At 41.3% G+C, this 26,537-nt stretch overlaps 2 protein-coding genes across 2 annotated transcripts in view; one reads left to right on the forward strand and one right to left on the reverse strand.

Annotated features, from left to right (window-relative positions):
* Positions 1-357: 357 nt before the first annotated feature.
* LOC307257904 (leucine-rich repeat-containing protein 27-like) lies at positions 358-11,382 on the reverse strand (the record flags this gene model as incomplete). Its single annotated transcript, XM_080037265.1, has 11 exons — positions 358-546; positions 659-779; positions 1,557-1,651; positions 2,136-2,241; positions 2,575-2,718; positions 3,801-4,005; positions 6,139-6,291; positions 6,691-6,749; positions 7,012-7,142; positions 9,312-9,560; positions 11,368-11,382. The coding sequence occupies 11 exons, from the start codon at positions 11,380-11,382 to the stop codon at positions 433-435; spliced, it is 1,392 nt and encodes a 463-aa protein (XP_079893391.1). The 3' UTR covers positions 358-432.
* Positions 11,383-11,653: 271 nt separating this feature from the next.
* Positions 11,654-26,537, forward strand: part of stk32c (serine/threonine kinase 32C) — a gene marked incomplete at both ends in the record, with an annotated part of 114,011 nt that continues 99,127 nt past the window's right edge. The window contains one exon of the mRNA XM_080036930.1: positions 11,654-11,735. Coding sequence (XP_079893056.1) covers positions 11,654-11,735 — 82 coding nt within the window. The remainder of the gene's footprint in view (positions 11,736-26,537) is intronic.

The raw sequence follows: 26,537 nt of genomic DNA on the forward strand, positions 1-26,537 counted from the left end.
CCATAATTGTAACAAATACTTATCAGTTCCCCCTGAAGGTCCTTTTTTGAATCCTTGTTTAGTAGCCTACATTGTGTGGTGGTTTTTCTGTTCTTATATCTGACAAGATCAAAAGGATTCTTATGCTATTATGGATGGTGAGCCAATGTAACATTTAGCAAATTAACAGCTTCGTTCCACTAACTTTATTTACTTTGAACATATTTGAAGGCAGCACAAAATGGTAATGAGCTAATTGCCAAACATCAGTAGTTTGTACAGTGTAATGTTCAAAACACTCACTTATGCAGTATTAGCCTTGTGATCTTTATTTTAACGTGAGTCACATAGAGGGATTAGTCTTCACAGCGTCAATTGTGAGTGTGAATTCAAAGCCACCAAAACTCAAACAACAGGAGTGAGGAGTGACAGGCCGTTGTTATCATCTTGTGGTCACTGGTCAACGAAACTGGGCCAGGTGTCTCCGGTGAAGATGGTGAAACTATTTTCAAGATCTTTTCCCCGATTTCGCTTCTTATCCAGGAGCCGAGTCTGGAGCTTCCTCACCTGTGATTCAAAGTGGGAAGAAACAAAACAGAAACAGAAAAACTAATGAGATCAATACGCTTCCATATAGATTGGTTGTGTGAATGATGTGTGAATGATGATGGGGTCCGACCTCGTCCACGTCGTGCTCTGCCGCTGCCATCTGCTCGGTGGCCGTGCCCCGGGGATTCCTGCGCCTCTCCTGCATCCTCTCAACGCGGGCACGGATCTGCCGCTCCAGCTCACGGGCCGATCTGGAGGGGAGGCAAGGGCCAAAGGTCAAAATCTCATATAGAAAGACTGAAAATGTAGATGCTCCAGTACAGACAGTAGTATCATAACCTTTATGTTGTTAAGTGATTTAAATGCAAATATGTGTCTCACTGTTTTCTCCCTAGTTAAGACTTATTCTATCAATGAAATCAGAAAAGGCTTGAGGTGTTCTATCTACACTGGTTTATCTCGTGTTGGCCATAATGTGGCTCAGGGAAGAACAAAAGAAACATTCTGATGTTCTATGGTTGGTGTACAATCTTTGTTTGTCCACTAGGTGTCTAACTTTCCAAATGCATTTGCTCACAATTGAGGTCTATGCCAAAATGGATACGTTTATGCCTTAACATCAGGTCAAAGACCTGTTGTCTCTGTGCCGCTATGTTTTTTCCCTTCAGGCACACTGATGAAATAAACATACGTACAAACCTTTATGATTTAGCAAGTTCACTAAATCTGTACTAATCTCAAATGAGATAGTGGAGATAAACAGAAGCAGACGAGTTTTAGATAATGGGTTTTTAAACGTTTGAGACAAGTCAGATGATAGTTGTGCAAAAAAGGCTGCAACTGAATATCAGTAAGTTGTTTCAAGTATTTTGGACATATAGTTAACAGCAAGCGGTTATTCTGGGACAAACATTGCTGGATAATACGGTAGGGCAGATTCAGATTATTTTTCCAGCTAAGGTTTCAGGTATTTGTACAGCAAGTTGTTGGTGCAGACACTATTTTGTCTGTTCAGTCTTTCAATTTACCTGGACTCCTCACTCTCTTTGATGGGCATGTGGGGAGCATGAATGATGGTATCACTGCCTTCACCCATGACAGGCTTTGAATCAGTTTCTGGATCCTGAAAGACAGACAGACAGACAGACATAGGAGGTGTTTATAACCATGTACAATGATATTCAGTTCTAAAATATTGCAACACAGTATACAACCTTCAAATACAGACTGCAGCTGCAACATACCAGCCTCATTGCGTCAATGGTTTTTACTACACGCCTTGGTAAATATTTAGCCTGATGTTGCTAGTTGAATGCAAACATTATGAAGCTATCATTCAACTGTTTGTACAGTACATTTGGAATGCAGCTGAAAGCTCAAATTACTGAAAAGCTTTGATCTACATGTAGCCGTTGTGCGATCACTGGCGTAGCTTCACAAGCTTAGCATCTACTGCCCAATAAGTCCTTCACCAACACCAACATAGTTTTATCCTTTGGTATATCATATTTATAGTTATAATCCTCCACCCAATGTGACAGAGGTGGCGCTCTACTGCCCCCCTGTGGTTGACAGGTGTAGATGTAAGTGATTTATTCCACCCATACCTCTTGCTCTCTTTGTCTTTCCTGCATCTTCTGCTTGCGCTCGGACAATTTTTTCTCCTCTGTGATCTTGGCTTGTATACGCCACTTACGAAGAGCATCTTGGCTTCTGTGGGAGAGCCAAAAAACAATGTATTATAAATCTATGTCAAGGAAATTGGTTATTGGGCTATTGGTTCTGCATGGTTGCAATTGCAAATGGGTCTTTAAACAGACATTGTTCTTTCTTCCTTTACAGTGTGTCACTTGGGCAAATGCCAGTTAGAAAAGAATATAGCCCTGCCTCATGAAACAACACTATGTCTTATCTTGAGTATTACCGGGCCTGACTATTCTGTACAATACAGCCAATGTAATTTAACGGTCAAACTGTAGTGCAGTAGGATAGCTAATAGGGTAATTCATCATAATGAACTCAAGCTTATAGAATAAATCAACTTACTTTCTTCTTTGCTCGATAATAGCTTGTTTCTCCTTCAGCTCTTTCGTTGCAGCCTGTGTCCTTTCTTCAGGCTTCTTCCAATGCTTGGTGTCATACAGGCGCAGCTCAGGAATCTTGCCAGCCTTGGTGGTTGGTGGGTTTTTTCTGAAAAATGTATTAAAGCAAAATGCTTAATTTTTTTATTGTCCTCCTGAACTCTCAGTCCCAACTGAGATGGCCTGGGTGAATTTTTATGACTTGATCTCCTCTGCAGAGAATGTCATTAAAAAAAGGTGGTTTGCTTTGCCGTCCTTTGCTCGGCCATCAACCACAACTTCTAACTCTCAGCACAAAAGTTATCTACTGAAACAAAACAAAATCACCTCCTCTGTCCTACTATAAGAAATACAATAACACCTTTAAACATCAGTGCACACTGTATAGGCATACAATGTATTCCTGCTCAACAGATATTTGTAGGATACATTGTAACAAAACAATTGCAAAACAATCAAATGATGAATAAGACTAAGAAAAACATATTTTAGAATAGCCTAGACTTTTTTTCTTGACATTTGGGGATATGTGCTTAACGATTTCAGGCAGAGATATATTCAATAGCACTCTGTTAAATATGCAGCTAAAGCCATCAGCTGTTGGTTTAGCTTCTTATTTAATCATATAGTAAAGCAGCTACCCTAACAATGTCCAATTGTAACAAAATCTTCCTACCAGCACCTCTGAAGCTCAATAATCAACACTCTGTATCTCGCTTGTTCAGTCTCCTTAAACCCTAATTGTAAAAATGTCACTGTGACTATTTCGTTGCCGGGACCAGTTGTCAGGCAACCAGTGAAGACTCCAAAAGGTCCTCTTCGTCCCTGCCAATAATTGGTCTGGCAGGTAAACCCATTTTAAATTTGTAATTGGCTGTTTTTTTTTATACTTTGGGTCTTTTATAGAACACACATATTGGGTCTTTAATGAGCTTGAGAGGGTCTGGTAGGCAGATTGTGTACCTTTGGATAAAGCCGAGCTAGCTGTTTGCCCCTTTTTCCAGTTGCTACACTAACGGTGTCCTGGTTTTAGCTTCCTATCTAGGTATAGATTTGACAGTCTCTTCTTCTGTCTGGGAAAGAAAAGCAAATGAACAGATATTGACAATAAAAGAAAAAAGCTATTTATCTTCCTTCTTTACAGCAAAAATATCTTATTCCGTTCATCTGATATACTTTTACGCTACTTACCTTTTCGAAATAAAAATAACGTGTGACTTTGGGACGCCATCTCCGCCGTGTGCTAATGAGCCCAGCTCAGCTTTGTCCAGCAGGATCATCTTGTCTTTGAGTTCCTCGAACTTCTGCAGCTCTCCTTCATCCTCCGGCTCGTCCTGCTCCTCCATACAGGAGCCCATCAGATCCACCAGCTGGAGCCTCTCCACCACTGGAAACTCTACCAATCAAACACAACATGGCAGCTCAGTATGATGTAGCGGTGGCCAATTCTGTATAAAAGTAATGATAATAATCAGTTGAAATGATCCATCAAGAATTATTGATAGAATACTCCTGCAGCAAACAAATGCCAATTTTTTTTACTAACAAATGCAAAAAAAAACAATAATGAGCAGAGTAATGTTAGCCTGGTGAGACCAGCCTATATGTGTATTTCATTATCATATTGTAGGTTTTGGGAGGACTTCTCCCACGTTGAGCACAGACATAAGCAAATTGAGCACTTGCCCTGCGTTCCGAATCGCATACTTTCGACTATATAGTATGTAGAAAAAAGATTTAGGATGTCCCGATTCTTGTGGCCAGATTTAGGATGGACGACGAAGCCTCCATATGAAAACAAACGGGGATGCAACGGATATAAAAGCAAGAGGCAAGATCAAGGCGCAATGTTATGATGAAATAAAAGAGTAAAAGTATGTCCCAATAGTATGCCTACTGCATCCTAACTAACTAGATTATTTTTATCGTCGGATGTAGTATGTAGAATAGAAAAAAGAAAGAGTATGCGATTCGGAACGCAGGGTGAATGTAAGAAAACGCAAGATGGCTGACTTGGATGTGGGCCGGGCTTGATGTCAAGCCCCGCCTTCCCGCAGGTCGCAAGATGCTTCTCCTTAATTTGTCACTGATTGAGTGAGCAGGTGTGCTGCCTCACTCAATCACGCCCAGGTGTTATGATCAGTGAGCAGCATAAAAGCAGGAGGAAACCTCAGTCTCGGCCCCTGCGCTGCCATGCTGCTGACTTGTTGGTACCATGCTGATGCTCTGCTTAGTGATGGTGTGATGAAGCCCCGTGAATGTGTCGAATCTTTCTGGCCAAATGCTTCACCAAAAAGCCTGATCAACAAAGCCCCATTTAACAGCTTACTTAGGAATACTGACATCTGCTGGTATGTTATGGTAGTGGCCCTCTTATTTCACATAGCGAGCATATATAGTATATAAACGCGAGGCAGTCGCATGATTTCAGAAAACGGGGCTTCGTTTGTCTTTAGTGATGTGGTGCTGTGACAAACGATACAGGCCTCAAGACAGGCTTCATCTGGACACGCCCCCTTTGCGCGACACAGGCTTCGGGGCTTTCGTGTCTGACGTAACATCACTAGCTCTGCTCGCTTTCAGTTTTTCTTTGTTCACCCTGAAGTTAAGTAAATGCTTTTGTTTTGAGAAATAAATACATATATTTGACTGCCTGACTCCCATTTTAAATCAGGTTTTATGTTACAGTCTTTACCCTTAGCCCAATTTGGGGACCTAACACTGACCATTGACCACTGTACATCCCTTTATAGCCAGAGATTTGCTACATGGATGTGCAGACGCCAAATCTGCAGCAACTGCGTGATGCTATCATGTCAATATGGACAAAAACCTCTGAGGAATGCTTCCCACACCTTGCTGAAAGTATGCCAGGAAGAATTAAGGCAGTTCGGAAGGCCAAATGAGGTCCAACCCGTTACTAGCAAGATGTACCTAATAAAGTGGCCGGTGAGTGTATAGTTCATGTTATCGCAGCTGAGAAAGATTGATGAGAACTCAGAATGCAAAATGAACAGTGCATTTTTAAATCTTGCAAACCTATACTCTGATCCAGTTAAATAAAAGGAGATTTCCCACAGGAGACCGGAGCCCTGTCTTTGCTAATAACCTTGCAGGCAGGGCAGATGAATGTGATTGAGGGCTGTGGCTCTGCTCAGTGTGCAGCAGCAGCCTCTCCTATGGAGGGCTGTCGAGGGCTTCTCACAGTGATTACCTCCAGACAGCGCGGCGAGACACACACACAAGCTCCTGGGTCCCGTGAGTTATCGATCAATTTCATTGGGCTTAAAATATTACACAGAGCTAAAAGTGTTTGTGTGTAGGGAAAAGATGGTTAGTTAGGCAGCCGAGTGGCACGTGTGCAATCTCCAAGGCAACAAAGAAGTCACACCAGTGAAGTGGCACGAGGGCAAAAAAGCTATTTTTTGTGACCTATCTTCGACACAAAGAGCAGATGGATGGGACGGATGTGGAAGCTTGAACACCTCACCGCTGCACCAGTCAAAGTTAAAGGGTGTCATTGATTCACCTGGGGGGGTCCTCCTGTCGTTCACCGGCCGCATAGCCATGGCCTCCCTGAGGAACTGGAGGATGCTCTGGAGCCCCTGATCCACAATGTCTCGCGGGGGGAAACTAATGGGGCAGTTCCTCAGGTTGAGCCCTTTGAGGGTTATCACATTTCCTGGGTACAATGAGGAAATAGAAGAAACAAGCCCTTAGAAACATGTTTACAGGTTTAGACTTTTTGCATTAATACCTGATACCTCAATCCAAATGAGTTCACAATGAGTGCATCAGTAGAGGAATTTTGCAGTGTATTTCTGATAACCGTTGCTTATGCACTGTACACGCAAGCAGCTATGAATTAGTAAGAGTCTAAAGTGACAACAGGTAAGAGGGCAAAGAAATTGCATCGGATTATTGTGTCTTTCTATAAAGTACTTGTTATTCATTTCATGTCATCGTGATCTAAGTTTGCTGCCAGTGAGGCTTTTTGAAACTGGTGAAAGAGAGATTCAGTGTGTTCTTTCAAAGAACGAAGAGATTGCTTGCTGTTAAAAGGGGACTGCACTCAACCCACCCAATTCCGGTGGAAGCTCTGAGATGGGATTTCCCTCGAGAAGCAATGTTTTCAGACATCTACGGGAAGAATACATTCAGAGATTATTCGACTATTTCAAAGGCTTTTATGTATTAGCAAGAGGATAATTTACAAAATGTGCCTTAATCATAAAGAATAATAATGTTGACACACTTGGGAGGAGTCATATATTTGGTTTCCAGAGTGTATGCCAGTAAAATTAATATATAAATTCAGATCCAAAACATTTCTGAAATGTGACAAAGAGACATACCGTCTTCTCAGCATATTTTTCAACAAGTAGTTGCATGTGGAGCCTACCTGTGCGAGCCAATTTCGGCAGGGAGCGAGGCGACTTGGTTTTTTCTGAGGTCCAGCCACAGCAGGTTGGGCAAGTTGAAGAACATTGACTCTGGAATACTGGATATCTGGTTGCCTTCAAGATATAAATACTGAAGATGATATGATGAGTGGTTAGAATGAATGGATAGAGCAGATCAAAAAAATAACACTGAGATATAATATAACATAATGTTGGTCTTAAAGGTCACCTATTGTGGAAAATGCACGTCTCCATGTGTTTTCAGCATTAATATAGGTTCCTGGTGTGAATACACACTCCCAAAGTATGACAATAAACAGCCCTCTCTCTTATTCTCCACCTGCACCTCTCTGAAAACCTTTCCTAATTAAAAGATAATTTCCCTTATTACAATCATATGAAAAAGTTTGGGAACCCCTCTCAGCCGGCATTATAATTGACTCTGCTTTCACAAAAAAAAGATAAAAGTGGTATGTCTTTAATTTACCAGGAACAGCTAAGTACTGGGATGTTTTCCAAACAAAGATTTTTTGAAAAGCAGTATTTGGTTGTATGAAATAAAATAAAATGTGAAAAACTGGCTGTGCAAAAATATGGGTACCCTTGTGGTTTTGTTGATTTTAATGCCTGTAACAGCATGTAAAACTGATGACTTTAAACGCAAAATTGGTTGGATTATGTTGTTAAGCCTTGAACCTCATAGAATTGTCTGTTTAATCATGAGAAAATGTATTTTAGGTGCCTAAATGCAAGTTGCACTTCTCTTTGACTCTCTGCTGAAGTGAGACAGAATGGGATCATCAAAACAGCTCCCAAAAGATCTTAAAAACAAAGATTATTCATTGTCATGGTTTAGGGGAAGGCTACAAGAAGCTTTCCCAAAGGTTTCAATTGTCAATTTCTACTGTAAGGAACGTTGTCAGGGAATGGAAGGACATAGGCACAGTTGCAGTTAAACCCAGGTCTAGCAGACCAAGAAAAGTACAAGAGCGACATATGCGGCGGTTTGTGAGAATGGTTGCACACAACCCAAAGATCACCTCCAAAGACCTGCAAGAACATCTGGCTGTAGATTGTGTATCTGTACATGGTTCTACAATTCAGTGCAATTTGCACCAAAACATCTGTATGGCCGGGTGATGAGAAGGAAGCCCTTTCTGCGCCCACGCCACACAGTTGCATGGAGTATGCAAAAGCTCATTTAGACAAGCCAGCTTCATATTGGAAGAAAATGCTTTGGACTGATGAGACAAAAATTAAATTATTTGGTCTTTATAAAAAGCAGATGTTTTGGTGCAAATTGCGCTGAATTGTTGAACGATGTACAGATACACAATCTGCAGCCAGATGTTCTTGCAGGTCTTTGGAGGTGATCTGTGGGTTGTGTGCAACCATTCTCACAATCCTCCACCTATGCCGCTCCTGTTTTTTTCTTGGTCTGCCATGCCTGGGTTTAACTGCCACTATGCCTGTGTCCTTCCATTTCCTGACAACGTTCCCTACAGTCGAAATTGACAATTGAAACCTTTGGGAAAGCTTCTTGTAGCCTTCCCCTAAACCATGACAATGAACAATCTTTGTTTTTCAGATATTTTGGGAGCTGTTTTGATGATCCCATTCTGTTTCACTTCAGCAGATAGTCAAAGAGAAGTGCAACTTGCATTTAGGCACCTAAAATACATTTTCTCATGATTAAACAGACAATTATATGAGGTTCAAGGCTTAACAACATAATCCAACCAACTGTGTGTTTAAAGTCATCAGTTTTACATGCTGTTACAGGCATTAAAATCAACAAAACCACAAGGGTACCCATATTTTTGCACAGCCAGTTTTTCACGTTTTACTTTATTTCATACAACCAAATACTGCTTTTCAAAAAATCTTTGTTTGGAAAACATCCCAGTATTTAGCTGTTCCTGGTAAATTAAAGACATACCACTTTTATCTTTTTTTTTGTGAAAGCAGAGTCAATTATAATGCCGGCTGAGAGGGGTTCCCAAACTTTTTCATATGACTGTATGTCATAAGGGCAGAAGCCAACCAAGACAGAGGCTGAAAAGAGGAGATTCAACAATGGCACTGTGAGAAATGTATTGAACACCACAGACTACACCATGAAAACTATTTCTAGTAGAAACACAAATTATAATTTGAACCTGAAAATGAGCATAATATGTGCCCCATAAAATCATACTGAATGCATTTATGTTATGTTCATTAGCCTACTGTTGTTATGCTTGAAACCCACAGCATGTGTAGCCAGGTTGACTAAAGGCAAAGTAAAGTGCACACTGACCTTTAGTCCACTATTTCTCAAAATACTGTCCTCAACATGTGTGAGGTGACTCCTGCTCAGACTCAATCTCTCTGTTGAATCATTTTCCTGGGACTCAGCATCCCTAGGCAGAGTGTATGGGGTCTGTGGTTTGACAACGGTGTTCCCAAACACAAAGGTAGGCTGCAGGTCAGAGACTTCCTCCTCCTCCTCCTCCTCAAATGGGGAAGACATTGTAGAGGTGATGCTGAGATGTTTAGTGTGCACTGACTATTGTCAACGGCGTCCAAGGGTCTTTAAGCACGGCCATTTGTGTCCTTGTGTCTGAAGAATGAGAAAGGCAATGTAAATTATAGCCTACTGTAGAAACTTTTTAGGCTACGTGACATTTTTAACCTTCCCCAAAAGCAGCTATTAATTCACCGCTGCTGCTGCCTAACTTGAGCTAACATTAGCAAACAGTTTTTCAACTACGGTAGGCCTACAACAGCTGTAATAGCTTGGTTGGAATTTGAATAACCTGTGGACGCGTCTCGGTAACCTTCTCAAAACTGAACACTTGACATAATACGAAAGAGGAAAACGTCGCGCTTACTTCGACCACCGGCAGACAGTAGTATCACAAGGTTTTTTTTGACGTCGTAACCAAGGCAACGAGGTCAACACAAACTACGGTAACCCTGCGGTAACCTTCCACGTGCAAACAAGGCTAACAGCATCCTTGAGATGTGTTATACTTTGTGAACGTGAGCAGGTCACGTGCCAAAGCTACATTTACCAACAATATACAATGCCATTCTTTTAAACGTGTTCATTAAGAAGCAACAGGAGAAAATAAAGACAGTGTGCGTATCGGAAAAAAAGTGTTAAATCCCTTTCCCCCTCAGTGGTTCTACACCACCCCTCCATCCAGCCATCCATCCCTAATGGGATTGTGGAATAATTCAATGAGGTTCATTTTGGCTGGAGGATGGCACCAGACAGACACAAGCGATGGGACACACACCTTTTCTTTTTACTAGCTATCCTGGCTTTACCATAGATAGTAAATAAGGCTTTACCTACAGAGGCTGCTGGTCCTTATACTGTAACATATGCATGACAGTCTGTGATACAGAGCTACGTCGACTACACAGTCACTCACTGGTCAATAACTGGCACACTACTCTCTCGACTATCAAGCTAGTCAAAATGCCAAAAGGTAGCGTCCGGTTGTTTCTTTCAGTATAAAAGTCTCATTGACAAGCCTTACAATGAAAGTAAAGGAACAACGATTAAACAAGAAGGATTTTTGAAACATATAAAATATGTTATTTGTTGGTATTATTTTTGACATCATGGCCTACCTAATTGCTACTAATACTTGCAAGTGAATTTAATCACTGATATATTCTTTTTTTATATATATATCTTTTAATCTAAATTGACTGAACTCGACTTCACATTGATGTAATAATAATTATACATAGGCTAATAATAATAATGATCATAATAATAATAATAATTATTATTATTATAATATTATAATTATTATTATTATTCTTTATTTTTCACAGTGTGTACGGTAAGGTGATATAAAATCAGTTTAGATTTGACACAAAACTCATTAGGGTTAGAAAAACAACCAGCCAACTAAAATAGAATTGAGCACAACCAGACAACAACAAAAAAGTACAAACTTCATATTGAATAAAATCCCGTAAGATACCAAACAACATAGCCTTTGTAGCTTACATTATTGAAATTAGTTTATCTTTTAAACTCATTCTTGGCCATCCTGCTGCACAGATAAAAGCTCACATAAGGTATTTTGTTTCAATTGTCCCCTAATCTTATCTACTGTAGACTATAGGCCTACTGAAAAGTGCCAATGCACGAATGCAGCGCTGTCTACATTATTTGTAAGCTTTTATCTTTTAGGCAAAATTGGCTTCCGGTCTCCTCTTTGCTACTGTGTGTAGCTCGACGCAGCTCTCTACTCTCGGCTCCGACAAACAGAAGTCTCTCGTGTGTGGCTGGCTTGCTACGGAAGACAACTGAGCAGCAAGCAGTACCTGCGCTGAGTGGTTATATTTACCTCCATCTGTAACATAACGAACAGTATATTTTATCTTTAGATATATTTTCCAGTCCGTCGGTACCAGTATTTGATAAGCGACTCTCTAGTCTATTTGGTTTAGAAATAGTTTTACTCGCGGTGCTGTAAAATTTTCGGCATAATATAATAAAAAAAAAGAAAAGACAAATACAGCGAAAAAACCGGCCACGGTTTTGGGGTGAAATGTTTAATGTTTTATGAGGGGGGTGTCCAGCACAGAGCTGTAGTTTCTCCTCAAGACGCGAGGAATGCAAGCTGAGCATCAATGTTTCACTGGGGCAAGTGGAAGAAGAGGATGGGAGCCAACAGTTCGTCAAAGAGACCTGTGTTCGACGAGAAGGAAGATGGTAAGTGCTGAAAAAACAAGTAAAAGTAGAAAGCGCGGGGTTCCCCGGAAAGCTAGCTAAAAATAAAAAAATGTCACCATTTCACAAGTTGTAGCCATGTTGTGTGACAAAATTGAACGCATAGGTTCCTCGTGTAACAGTGTGTTTCGAGTTAGCACAAGCCTGCAATACTAATATAGAGCTGTGCTACGAAACCAGCGGTGGAAACGAGGCATTAGTTGTCAAAGTTTGTGGTGTAGGCGCTGAAATGTTGACAACAGAGCACTGTTGCTGTTCTGTCTGTTGGAGATTTTTTACGAAAAGATGGAATATGTCGCCGACATTTTAAATAATGGTTGTTTTTTGTGTTGTGTTATTGTTTGGGGGCGTGACGTCCAACTTCCCACTGACAGGCAGCACCATTGTCTGTGAGCTTAATCAAGCATAAGTGCAAATTTGAGAATCAAAGTAACCCTGTGACGTGTATCAGGTTTCTACTTCAAATTAGCCTACGCCTGGAAAAAGTTAATATCTTTCCTCCAATGCACAAAGTGTGACATTAACAACTCAGTCACGCTGGAATTGTCTGCTGCTCAATATGCGCTGCTAATGCCTGAATGAAGTCTTTAGGACATGCACCATTTGAAGGCAGATATTTAATTGCATAATTAGGACACGATTAGTGTCATGCTTTGGAAGTAATGTTAATATGTCACGTGATATCTTGTCAGGGCATGGGATATAAGCCCTGTATGGGATGTGCATTCAATAAGCTCTGCCCTGAATCATTGGATCTCTATGATGGAGTGAGGAGTGTTGCTACAGAGCGAAGATCAATGCGATGTGCTGGCTAAGTTACAGGCAAAAACTTGAGTAAATGAGGTCACTCCCGCTAGGTGTGTGTGTGTGTGTGTGTGTGTGTGTGTGTGTGTGTGGGGGGGGGGGGGGGGGGGGGGGTGTGTCTGTGTGATCCAACATGCAAGGATAACCAAATTAAGCCTAAAGCTTTTAATCAATAGCCTTCAAGAGTAGAGAAGTGTCCAGGTCTAATTTTGGATTACGATCAAGGGGAGTGGTAATTGAAAAAAGAATAGGAGTGGCCCTAAAGCCTCAATCGGTGTGTTCTCCCCCTTTGCAGCAGTTGATCAAAAAGCCAAGACCCACACTGGTTAGAGTATTAAGGTTTTTAGAGAAATGTTCCTGGTTCTTGTGTTTCTTCCCATGCAATTTAAAAAGAGAAGCCTTGATGCTCAGGGCTGAACCCATCAAGGCTGCTGCTGAGATGGTGTTTGAACGCAAAGAAGAGAGAGAGAGAGAGAGAGCTTCTTTCAGCTTTTGCTTTTTTTATGAGACACAAGTCACTGTCTGTACTCTCCCATCATCATATGTGGGCTGTTTATTTATGACCGTCACCATCATATGACCGTGTCAAGTGTCAATGCCATTGTAGCAACAACAGCAACATCTTGGGCGTCATTCATGCCTTTGTCATAACTGCTAGTCTATGATTCATATTAAGTCCAAACATAAGCATATATTTCAGGGGAATGCAGGGGATATGTCCCCCCTCAATATTAACTAGAGGTAAATGTGTCCCCCTCAAAAAGAAAATATGAAAGACTTAACCCTTTTCCCAAACCTACCGACCTTACACCATTGCAGTGACCATTGCAGTAAGATTCAATAATTTATAAGACATTTCCACCATAAATTGGTGCAGTACAGGCACTGATCGGTTCATAAAAATTTGACTAAAGATTTTCTTGGGGAGGACCCACAGACCAACCCCTCTCGTGCTGAATGTGTCCCCCTAATGTTGGAACGAAAGTTACGCCCATTGGGCCAGTCTGGTCTTAAGTGCAAAGGTGCATAAGGACATGTTCAGACTGCCAGCCTGAATCAAATTATTGATATAGGATGGCCATTTAGAATTTTTTCTTTAACCAGTTACCGACAAGAATGAATGGTTATTAACCGGTTAATTAATTCAAACCACGGTAGTTTGAAATGCGATTACAATCAGATTTCTACAGATGCGTATCCAGTCCAGAGTTTAATGCTCCCATCGTTCAAGTTGGATAGTGCCTTTAACTTCACTCACGACGCAACACAAAATAACAAGCATCATTCAGACGGAGACTGAAGTGCCCTTGACGACAACAAAAACAATATCAACTTTTGCTTGTCCGTGGTCGGATGCGGACATTTCTTGTCTGTTGGGGCGTGGCGAGCTGGAAGGAAGCAACAGACAGCTGCTTCACACCAGCAGATGTAATGATGCCTACAACGTTACCACAGTAACCCATGCATATAGGTTGGTACAGAGCGCAGAGGTCCCGACGCAACACATTTTTTATTTTTTTTAAACTTTTATTATGGTTTTATGTTTTTTTTTACATATGGACAAAAAAAACAAACAGAATAAGTAAACACATACAATACATACACAACACCCAACTCCCTCTCCCCTCCCCCCTGCCCCCTCCCTCACATAAATAGACAAGGAATACAGAAAAAAAGTGAAATAAATAAGACAAAATTATTAAGAAAATAAGCTATAAGTACACAAGAAACAAAACAAAGCTAAAACAAAAACAAAAACAAAACTGGGGCAAACCTCACACCTTTTGGTTCCCTAAGTGCCGCAGCACTGGGCCCCATATAGCGGGGAATTTATGGGGGTGACCTGACAGCTCATGTCGTAGCCTTTCCACATGTAGAATGCCCACCATTTCCCTCAGCCAGGTCTCGAATTGGGTCGACGCAACAAATTTGATCTGATCACTTGCACGTCAGTGTCAAGCAAATCGGATTTGCCTGCAGTCTGAACGAGGCCTTAGATGTAATTATACAATGTTGCTGTTACAAGGATGAACTCTACAGCGGGCCCCTTTATGCACCAATGAAACACTGCTGAACACACAGTGAACTGTATTGAGTAAAGTGGAGGGCAAAAGCGTATTGAAAATAAGACTTTTAACGTCAGTCTGGTCACAGTGAGCACTTTGTGAAGCCTTCATTCCACAGTTTTTAGTCTTTATAAAGGCGGCCACTTATCTTTTAACCTTGTCCATCGTTCAAAGCGCTGCCTGCCACTGATAACTCTCAGAGCAAACCATGGTGTGCTGCGTAGCAGATGCTGACTCTGTCTCTAGATGTCTGTCGCTGTCCGTTGTCAGCTCTCTTACAAACAGCATCTCTGGGCTTCTTGGAAAACAACACACAGCCTACATTAGCACTACTATTAGAGCAGCGTTTGGCTCAAAAAGCTGCACAGATAATCGAGTGGTCAGGTTGATGTCCAAGCGTTGCTGCCAAAGGGCTTTTCTGGCACATAGTTTGATAAGCAAAAGAAGGCTGTGGAATTGATTGAGGTGCACATCCTGCTTTCATGGCTGAAACTCTTTGCCCACAGCATTCAGGGTGGAAATGAATACAAGTCAGTGGTAGATAAGCCAGAGAAGCCTTTCCTTCTTCTTTGGCTGCTGAATCAGTCAACTTCACATTTACTGGATTGTTTCTTGGCTGGGTAGGACTCGTCACCTTAAGTTTGTTGGCAGTTGACCAACGTTTTTTTTTACTCTTTATGTGGATCAAACTAATGAGATTTAATATATAAATCATCGCCTGTCGATGTGCTGATAACTTACCGTAATGCAAAGCTAGGCTAGCTGTTCCTCCCTGTTTTTAGTTTGTTATAAACTAAGCTAACTGGCTACTGGCGGGCGCTTTATATATTTCATAATTACTGAAAGTGAATACCTGAAATGCTATATTATTTATTTTATTTGAAGCTATGGCCAATTTTTGGCTGCAAATAAATAATTAAAAGTGGAGCTTCTCCCCTCCCCGACTGTTTAATTTCACAGTCTTGCCGAGCAGTTTGTTTTTGTTTCCCTCATTTATCTTGTGACCCCTTAGGGGCGTCCCCAACCCTATGTTGGAAAGCATGTTCCTATATTTGGTCCGTAGTGAGTCATAATGAACTGTAAGCAACTAGAATCCATCTGTGACATTTCTAATTAGTCAATTCAGTGTTAAATACATTTTTCAAGCAGAAAAATGCTGCAGTTTCCAAAATGACTGCCAATCAGATCCGACTGGGCATTTTGGAAGGCGGAACTTATATAGGCCTACACCAATAAGACAGTTTCCTGTAGAAACCCAAATTACAATTTTGAACCTGAAAAGGTCAAATTAATAATCAATCAATGGGTGAATTGTCCGTAAAGAAAACCCTCTTTAATTGCAGCCCTGATGTAAATGAGTTTTACTCAACAAAGTTGTCAGCACAGACTGAGCCGACTACACTGAGGGCGCACTCACACTAGTGCCGTTTGCCTGTTCCGTGCTCAGCACGATTCAGCACGATTCCCCCCCCCTTCCCCACTCCCCCCGCAGGCACGTGCTCACACTGCTCGTGGCCTGGGCACACTTGCACCTTGCCTACGTCACCGTGCGCGTTTAGGATTTGGAGCTTAGTCTACTTGTAGGCTATACGACTGTTTGTGAATATTTTCATCCGGCCAAATTTGCATCAAATATTCCACTTCCACATTAGAGCAACGAGAATCCTTAAGCTATTGTTTTTTTTTTAATGTAGCCTTGACGTAATAGGTCGCGGTGGACAGTCTCATATTTGTGCAGCACGCTGTTTATTATTAATATAACGGCCCGTCATCAGACCATATGTATCCGGATGGTTTTGTACTAGGGATGTCCATGGTTAACTGGTTAACCGTTAACCGTTAAGAAGATCTTTAACCGGTTAATACTAAAGGTTAAATGGTTAAAAAAAATATATATCTTAATTTCTCTGAAATCCGAACTCTTATTTTGATATCGCTAAACCGGATGTAAGAATGCCAACTGCCGGTAGAGAATGAAACCAGTAGTGTAGGCTACGCTCAACTTTATAATAGGTCCATGGTACGCTCCCAGTCACAACTTATGGTCACAACGCTCCCATGTCATATGTTTGTATAATTTAATTAACAGCGTGGGCTCCCGCTAGCTTAACATAGCGCTAGCATTAGCCTTCTTGAGGTGGATGCTGTCCTGCATCTATCACCGTCTCAGTGAGTGTGTGAGGGAGTGACAGCCAGGCAGTGAGTGCCCCTGCACAGACACAGGTCTGCCATGATTGTGTGCCAGGATCAACAGCAAAAATCTGTCAACAAAAGCGTAAAGTATCGTTATGCAGTACTGATAACATCGGAGCTTATCAATATTACTGTCTTTCAAAATGTTGCCCCGTGCTCAGCACTACTTAGCACCGGGTTTCGGTAGGCTATCCCCTAAGCCTGTGTGTGTGTGTGTAAATGTCCCGGCCTTTTCAGTCACTTATTTCACTTTCTGCTCCTACATTCGCATACTACACCTCTTCTCACAACAGACAAGGTGCCGTGTGAATGTCAACATGTAGGCATTTAAATTGGCTACTGGTCCCTGAATTGTTTTAAATTAATATGCCGGTCCTTGGAACAAAAAAAAAGTCGGGAGCCCTGCTATAATGCTTCATATTTTAGGCTACATTAAATCTTAAAGGTTAACCGGTTAATAACCGTTAATTCTGGTGGTTAACCGGTTAAAGAAAAAATTCTAAATGGCCATCCCTATTTTGTACACATCGATCGCTCCATCAAATCCAAGTCAGAACTTTTTGTATGGGCAGAGATCGTTTTTTTAACTGTCTTTATAAAGTTTCTTGTTAAACCTTAGTGTAGGCTACTGTTTCCTTATCACCGGGCCGCGGTGTGTTGTTTTGGGTGCGTCTCCACCGCCATGCGTAAATGCAGTTATGACAGCTGACTGGAGGAAAAAGAAAAAAAGTCAGCTAACGTGAGTAAACACGAAAACCTTTTTGCTGTGCTTTCTGAGCCGACCTAATTAGCTCTCTCCCTCTTTTATTAGCCCACACCTAGGCTTACACACATTATAGCTACAAGTCCAAGTGGTGGGCAATTCTGGTGCCGACTAGTAAGGCAGCGGACGTTAACGGACAATGCATCCTTAATAAATTCACGTCAGGAACGCCGCCTGTGCGCTTGCTTGTGCGCGTGTCATCTCATTAGCATCTGTACTTTGGCCACGGCACACCTCTCCCAGGTGTGCCGTGGCCAAGGGGCTGTTCCGTGCTGGAATACGGATGGCGTGGTCACACTAGCCAAACGTTCTAGACTTTAGTATGCTAATGAGCTTTGGCACGGGGCCGCGGCCCTAGTGTGAGTGGCCCCTGAGTGTAAAGACTCTTTGGTTTAACCATTAGCCAGGCAGGAGCAAACAAAGGAGCTGTTCACTCTACACGTTTCCATGTGAACTTGGAACAGCACTTCCTTGTCATTTTTTGAAAGAGGGCACTTGTGAATGTGCTACAGTGTTCAGGGAAGACAGTGTAGCATTGACAGATTCCCGTTTCATTGAGCGCTGGAAAGGACTTAGTCTTGTTTTTATTTACAAAGGATTTAAAGTGTGTGTGCGAATGTATACAGAAGATGACGCTAATTGCGTTGATGGTTTTGTGACATTATTCTTGTATGCGTTTGATCATCCCACTCCTCCATTAAGCCAAAGGCAAGTTTCATCTTCCATGGACAATAAACTTCAGTTCTGAGTGTGTGCATGACTGCTCTCCCGCCAAGGATAAGTGTGCGAAGCATTGAAAGCAGATTTTGTTTGAGGATAAAGATAGATACAGGGAGAGATGGCTGATTACTTGCACTGAATACTGAGGCTCTCACTTTCGTTCATCTCTGTTATATATTCCAATCTCTCCCTCTCTCTTTATTCAACTTCATGGCTGCCGGCAGCTTCTGGCCTCTTGCCAGAACAGAGGGACGCAACAAATGGCCTAAGCAGTAACACGATGAGATGGGAATGTCCTGGTCATATTGCAGTTGTGTCATCTGATCTTGGAATGTGGCCGCAGTTCAGATTGATAAATGTTTCCCTTGTAGCCACTGAAACTCAGTCTATAATGACTGAAAGCGAATTGGCCATAGCTTCATGAATCTCAGAAAATCTCAAGAATAACTAATTGAAAAAAGTTAAAAATGATCCGTTAATGTGTCACTGCTAACAGCAATGAAACGTATTTAGACTGAGAGATGAAAGCAGTTGAAATGTCAGTTGGTGTGTTACCCAAAGGGTTTTCCTCCCACATAAGCTTGCCTCTGCTTGATCATTTTAGCTCACATGTCTTACGATATTACTTTAGGGGTAAACACTTGACATATCTCGATATTATTCCAATAAAATCATTACATTTCAAATTGCTGTGATATTTACATTTAGCTACAACAGCTGCATAGTGGGCAACTTATAGTATTAATGGCAAGGTTATTTCAGAGTTTTCACATTTTTCACAGCACACATTTTGACTTGCGATGGTAAGAAAGAAAACAAAGGTTTCACCAATAACATTAAGATATAATATTCAAGTGTTGCAGTGAGCCATGACTTATTTTAGGTTTACACCTTTTTACAATTGTGACATATATAAAGTATAGTACTTTTTAATTATGGAACAAATCTTTCTCTCCACATAAGATACAACAACTCCTAAATGCAGCACCCCCGCCCCCCCTCTCTCTCTCTTTCTTTACGTAAGCTATTTTGCTTTGGGATTTTGTGCATGTCATGACAGTTGTAGCAGCTCCAGTGCCAGAGCGAAGGAGTCTTCAAAGAGATTAGCTCAGCATGATGCGAGGTGTCAACACGGGGGAAAAAGGTTGCGGTGTGCGCGGCACTGCCTGTCTCTGTGCAGGGAGGAAGGGATTAGTACGTGGAGAATGCAGTCAGAGTGGGCCTGTTAGTGTGAGCATTCTCTAATACCTTTGTGGATTGTTTGGTCTCTCCTTTGCGCTTGTTTTGTCACTGCGTTAGTATCACTTTAAAAAGGTTGAGCGCTTCATTGTTGATAACAAATCCACTGATGATCCCTGTCATGGGAAATTAAAGATTGTAATTGACAAGAGGAGCATATAATAAAGCACACAAAACCGTTACCTGAAGGCAACTTTGCTTGAGCAGTGAGGTTAGTTATGTGTTGAAAAATATATACAACTGCTTTCAGTCTGCATTCAATGCATCCCTGCTGCTTCAATTACTGAGCAAGATTCATAACTGTGGTAGGAGAAGCCGCCCTACATCGCCTCACTAATTCCTGTGGGAAACCTGAATGAAAATGTAAGTACATTTTCCCTGTGCCCAGGCTCAGCCAATGAGCAAATCGCAAAGTCAACTCACAACTAGACAGACTGACAAGGTGTAAACTCCCTGTAGTTTGTAATCCCATTCATTGTGCTCTGTGTGTGTGTGTGTGTGTGTGTCTGTGTAATGGTTGTGTGTGTGTGTGTGTCTGTGTGTGTGTAGCATCAGACTCTGTGTGGAGGCCTCTGTGTGAGAACCCTAGGCTCCTTGGTTTAAATCAGACGTTGTAGATATTGTTGCCCCTGGAAATCAATTAAAACCAGTTTTCAGCAGATCTCAGCATCCCTGGCTGCGTGGTTTTGGTTTTCATGTGAAAAAATTTCATTTTATAAAAATGGTAGCCTGACAAGTTGGCTGTGTGTTTTAGTTGTATAATAGTGTGCATATAGTTTTCAGTGCAAAATAAAAAAAGGTGCAAGACAAGTCAGTATTTAAGGCTAACTGATGCATATTACTGGGTAACCAATGTTTTTTTCCTGGATGCCTCGATACAGCCAATTACCAGCACTTTTAGATCTACGCACATCAAGCATGCTGCTGACCCTGATGAGATGAACCACTTGTGTATTGAAATTTGGTATTGAACGGCAAGACATTTTTCAATACTTGGTGGTATGGAGGCATTTTGGTTGTTGCCAAAAAAGTATCAAACTTAAATTCCCATAAAGACTAACTAATGTGTATCTATAATGATCTTGTGTAACGTTAGCCTAAACTCTGATGGCATCACCAACCATGGGCATACACGTGTGAAATACTACACACCGGATGTCCTACTTGTTTTTGTCTTTACTTAACCAAAGAAAAGAATGTACTCAGTTTAGCTTATCTCTCAAAAACTAAATATTTAGTTAGCGAGACATACCTAAGCTTATGCAATAAGGGATAAACACAGTTCCCTACACTGTTTTGAAAGTAACAAAATACACCATCCTCCAAACGTTTGGCCATTTCTACATCCAGCCCCATGTACACTGCTGTCACATGGAGAAATATTGACTGACCTGTGCTTGCTTATTAAGTTGCTTAGCTACAAATGGGCAATCAGTGCTGGTTGGGAGCAAATGGTCAATTCCAATGATTTATTGATCTAAATGACACTGCCGTCTTCAAAGTATAAAATCTATAGGACTAATTAGTTTCCTTTTATTCAGTCTCTACGATAGCACAATTAGGCAATTTAAACTGCTCAGGAAATGATAGACATTTGGATGCCCTTCCATAAAATTAGAAGAGAATTAGATTCGATATTTTCCAGTATATATTTCAAACTGAGAGGTCGGAGGAAGGTAACACTGTTCTTCACTGCAAAAGGACAGGACAGGTCAGGATATGGAAAATCACACCACCCAGCACCGCTGTTCTTCTTTATGTAAAGCTGTGTACTGCACATGCACCCTAAAAACCATGCTGAAGAAAACATAAGAATGTGTTTACCTTAAATCCCAAGATTTAATTGACCATTAAGAATGAATTTAATGACAATAATGGTTTTCCAGCAGCAATCTAGCCATGTTAACTTAATTTTTCTCTAAATCTCTTCCCCTAATAATAATCACACAAACTGAGGTCCTTGTTTATATGACATCTGATATCTCAGGATTATCCCTGTCTCAGACAGTAACTTACTGCACATGTAAAACAAACTGACTCACTGTTGACAGGCAAACGCAAACATGCATATTCTCCTTCTTGAACTGTACTCTCCAGTGAGTGGCCAGTGGCCACTGAAATGTGACACTATTAAATCTGACAGAGGCTCCTCCTTTCCAGCTGTCAGGTATAACCCTGGGGAGTGTGTATGCAAAACAAACCACCTTCACTGCGTAGGGCAGAGGTCTATAGAAACAGTCACACTGCTACCTACGGGTGTTAAAAGACATGTGTTTCACTCCCTTTTTTAGAGTTAGAAACAGGTGTTGTGCAACAATGTATGGGTTGGTGAAATAAGGCTTGTTATGAGCACACACCTTAGTGTGAACTAGTTAACTCAATATATAGCTCAAGTGTTTGTCCTAAATAACTGTGAGGACTAATAGAAGTCAGGTGTATCTGGGCCAGAACATGATGTGTCCTGCCTGTGCTCTGCATCAAAATCGTTGTTACCAAGGGGAAATGAGAAGTAGGCCACACTTTCCATCTCCCCTCACCTTAAAACACCCACTTAAAGGCGGTGTCATAGATGCCATGCTTAAGCTTAAGCTCAGTTCTTAAGTAGTCCATCTTTTCTCATGGTTGGAGAACAGAGATGTTGCCTGAATTAAGCTTCTATCTTTGCCTTAATTCCCATCAAACTTTCACTGTGAATCTCAGAGATCCGCTATTAATAAAATAATTTTTTCTCCCGGGTTATACATGAATATAACATGTGTTTGCTTATTAAGACATTTCCTGAAAACAATCTGTAATTTGCCTCGGAGATGTTATCGTGAATAATTCGTGGTTCATCAGCGCCGTCCCTCTGAGGCGCAGGATGCCCTTTTGTTTTCTGTGTTTGCGTTCGTACAAAGACAGCTGGAGTTGGAAGTGAAGATGCATTATTCAGTCCTCGGTGTACTTTTCACCTTTTTAGATGGGCTGAAAATAAAGATCACTGCTTTTTTTCTTCTTCTAAAAATGCATCACCTGAGTGCTATAGAACTGGACCTGTGTAGAATTCAGTAGCCTACACCTTCAACATTTTCCTTTGCTCTTAGAGACTCTTTGTGACCGCTCCTCCTCTAATCCCTATACGGCATTTGCTTCAGTCCCACCACCGCCCACCAGGCTCTAAATTGATCCCAAATGTATCCCTCTGCGAACATTTGAAAGGTTAGTATGGCATTTTGGCCCATTTCTTCCCAGCCGTGTGTCTCAGCCCAGCGGTTCGTGAAAACAGGTCCTATTGAAGATGCAGATGGAGGGTGGAAGCAGTTCGGGTTTAGGCATTGAGATAGACTTTTAATGGGAAGAAAAGGTTGGAAACATATTGGATTATGGACCCACTGAAATGCTGTCTATAGGTTGTGATGCATGTGTGAAGTGTCAAAAATAGGGTGCGTGTTCCCTCTCTGAGGTGCAGCCAATCCTAATGTTTTTCATTATGCCTCAGTGCTAGCATTTTAGACTCAATTGAAAACGAGAATAAAACAGGGAACATTAAACGTGTGCATGTTAAGATAATATACACACACGGGTTCGCCTGTCATTTGTTCGCCGTCATTTTCACCTTCATTCATTTCCAAATTAATATTGCCGATGGCTTTCTACAATTCCACGTTTAAATGCAGGTTGAACAGGTGTCATAAAGTTTGTAATGACATGTGGTAGGTTTACTGCTCCTTAAATCAACTAAACATAAGGTTGCTTTGAAATGGGAAGAATCACTAAATATTCAATACAAATCCAGGATTGATAGACAGAAACAGATTTGGGGGTTGGATTCATTTTCAGCCTGTCAAATAATTAATTAAATGGACTAATTGCTTCAGCCAACCGCAGTAGCAGTGGTGTCTGTAATGAAGCTTTGGCCTTACCTTCCTGCTTGAGTGATGGTGCAGTTGCTGACCTGGTTTCAGGGTGCTGGTTTGGGATGATGACCTTTGGGGAGTCATGCCAGGCTGCTCAATAAATCCATTGCTTTTTTCACTGGAGAAACTCGACTCCGGTCCGTGCTGCAGGAATAAGTCACACTAACATTGACTTTTAGTGTATTTCATCCGTATGTGTTTTCTAAACAAAGATACTGTATGTAATAATATATCTTAGGTATTTCATCACAAATCCAGCACAATGCCTTGCCTGCTTATTAATATTAATAAGGAGCCTAAACAGGATGAATACACAATGTGCCCCCCAGGAATCGTATATCATAGATAATTAATAATGCCAATGCACGGACAAGCAGCACTAGCGTCGACGGAGGAAAATGCGCACACACTCATGGGAACCATTGCTATGGTAACCTCAGAAGTTTTCACACGGTCCAGAAGATGTTTCTTTGTGACAGTGCGGTGCACGCAAGAGTCCCCATACTGCAGTGCAGAATTACCCTCTGAAGTGTTCCCGTCTTGCAGCCCATTCGTCTTGACAGTCTTTAGATGTACTATACAGCCTCCCATAATGATTCTCTCTGTGGGCCAAATTCTCACATCGACTCTTTAATTCTCAGTGGCATAGCTCCCTGTTTGTGCGGATTTACCAGCTTTTTCATATCGCACTAGTTCTCACAACTCTGCAACACTGTGGATACTCATACTTTACACATTGTTTCTGACTGTCTTAATGACTTAATTTGTAAATTTTTGTCTAAATGCATGTTGGAATAGTACACTTGCAGGTGGGCATCTTGTGTGTAATTGTAGGCCCAGCAGTGGCTGTTACTCATCCCTCAGACAGTTTATTACTTACTTACAAGCTGAAGTGTTATAATTCTAGATTTCAGACATGCTTGGTTTGGTGACACCTGTGGTTACTTTGGTAACAACAAGTACGTTTGAACAGGTCCCAAAACCTATTCCTTGAGCCACTCCTTTGTCAGCGACACAACAGACGAGCAACTGGTGTCTCTGTTTACAGTGAGGCCTAACAAACAAAGAAAAAAAGTCAAATTGAATCGGTCAATTTCAATTGCAACCACGATCTGATTCCATGCTGGCACACAACAGCAGGACACGGTAAAGTTGTGTACCTCACCTGCAGATCTTCATCTCACAGCTCACTATGACTGCTCCATTTTGTTCAATTTCTGCTCCCAAAAAGTAGCTCACTTTCAAAAATTGCGGAACATGAATGTGTCTGGAAGATCCAGTCAGCCCTATAAGTGACAAAAATATGATACCCTTCAAGAGAGTTGAAAGTAAACATTGAGGATTACAAAGGTTATCACTGAATGCTTCATATTGAAATGAAGCCAAGTTCGGAAAATCTCATAGAAAAGCTCAGGGAATTGAGTCTGACTATATGATGTTTTACGTCTGCATCCCTAAAGTCTTTTGTCTCCAATTGTTTAGAAATTGCAGCGTAAAACAGGTTTTGATTTGTATTTCCATTTTCTGTTTCTCCACATTCTGTCAACAGTTAGAAGGAAGATGTATGGAGGTGCACAGATATTAGAGGATATAAGAAGTTACCCAGGGTCCTTAAGCTATGCGCAAGACCTTATTCACAAAAGGGTGAAAAGAGAAACTAAGACAGCAGAGTTAAATCGGGGAACAACAAGAAAAAGATGGATTACTTGGATAACTTGCATTAGAGAAAGACACGACTGCTCAGGGCGAAACATCTGTATTGTCTATTGGTTTGCAATGAAACACCCGATACAATTTTGGCAGTTGACATGCACATCCCTGATCCGTCATCTATTGATCCTTCTTAAGGCAGCATCTGTCCAAGTCCACTCTAATTTGGTAAGTTACCTTAGCAACAAGGAACTGTGTATGAATCACCTGCCCTAATAGTTGTTAATGGGACAGGCTATTGGGGAGGTACACAAACACAGCCAGGAATAGAAAACTGCCACATCAAGCCTTAATGGATGCTTTAATTTTCCAGCAGTATGACTCATTTATGTCATCATAAAAACTGTACAACAGATGAAGATCAAAAAAACACTCTAAGGGTAATTAATGCGCATGCAAGGATGCTCAAAGATCGTAACCACATGACAGTCCGCCTGCAGGGATTGTCGACCTGCTACTGGAACTGAATAAAGGGTTGCACTTGCACATACCCTTCGTATCTCACCATCCAATTCCAATTATCAGTTGAGATCCATAGCTGAAATTGTCACGCCTGTAAAGACAATGAGCTCTGTGGTGCTTATTAATATTCATGAGATGCTGTGTTCAGTGAGCCCACAATGAGGCTGTATTAGTGTTCTGGTGTACAAGGAGAAAATGATGATGATAGCTGCTAAGTGATGATAGTGATTTAAGTAAACAGATTCATCAATTGTTGACTGCAGATGCATTGTTTTTCTGTTGCCGCAGACCGCAAGAGTTTGCTTTTTGTCTTTTATAGAGTTTTCTTAGGCACACTATGCAACATTTTAATGAAAAAATAAATGTTAGACTCACACAAAAATAATCCCCCTCAATGATCAGTTCTGCCTCACTAGAATGTGTGTTGGGGTGTTGGTTGTGTTTTGTAAACAGACTGAGCTCCACCGTAGCTCCTCTCTACTTATTATTGAACCGATCTATTCAATTAGATTCCATGTGTGCGACCGACATAACGGCATGCAAAATCCAGTGTGTTTCAGCAGAAACACTTTTATTTGTGCATCACGTACAAGAACCTGGTCTTCAGACTATACAGCCATATCAAATGTAGAACGGTGCCAACGACGTTGATTCAAACCACCATATTCTCTTTGTCCCCATCCAAGCACATGCCGCCATGCCTATGCTGATCAAAAGAACATGCAAGTCTTCCCCTGTATCTTGTAATGAGAATACCATCAATAAAGATCAAAGAAGACCGGGACAAGGTCAAGTGCAAGATGGCCTTTAACCAGCGCTCGGTCTTCGAGACAGCTTGAGAAATGGAGATCGCCATTAGCCAAATGTCCTAAATTAACATTGAGTGGAATATGACAGCACAACCTTCCGCGTCTGCCGTTCAATGCACATG

The sequence above is a fragment of the Ammodytes marinus genome (genome assembly GCF_949987685.1).
Source record: "Ammodytes marinus genome assembly, chromosome: 11".
Classification (NCBI taxonomy): Eukaryota; Metazoa; Chordata; class Actinopteri; order Uranoscopiformes; family Ammodytidae; genus Ammodytes; species Ammodytes marinus.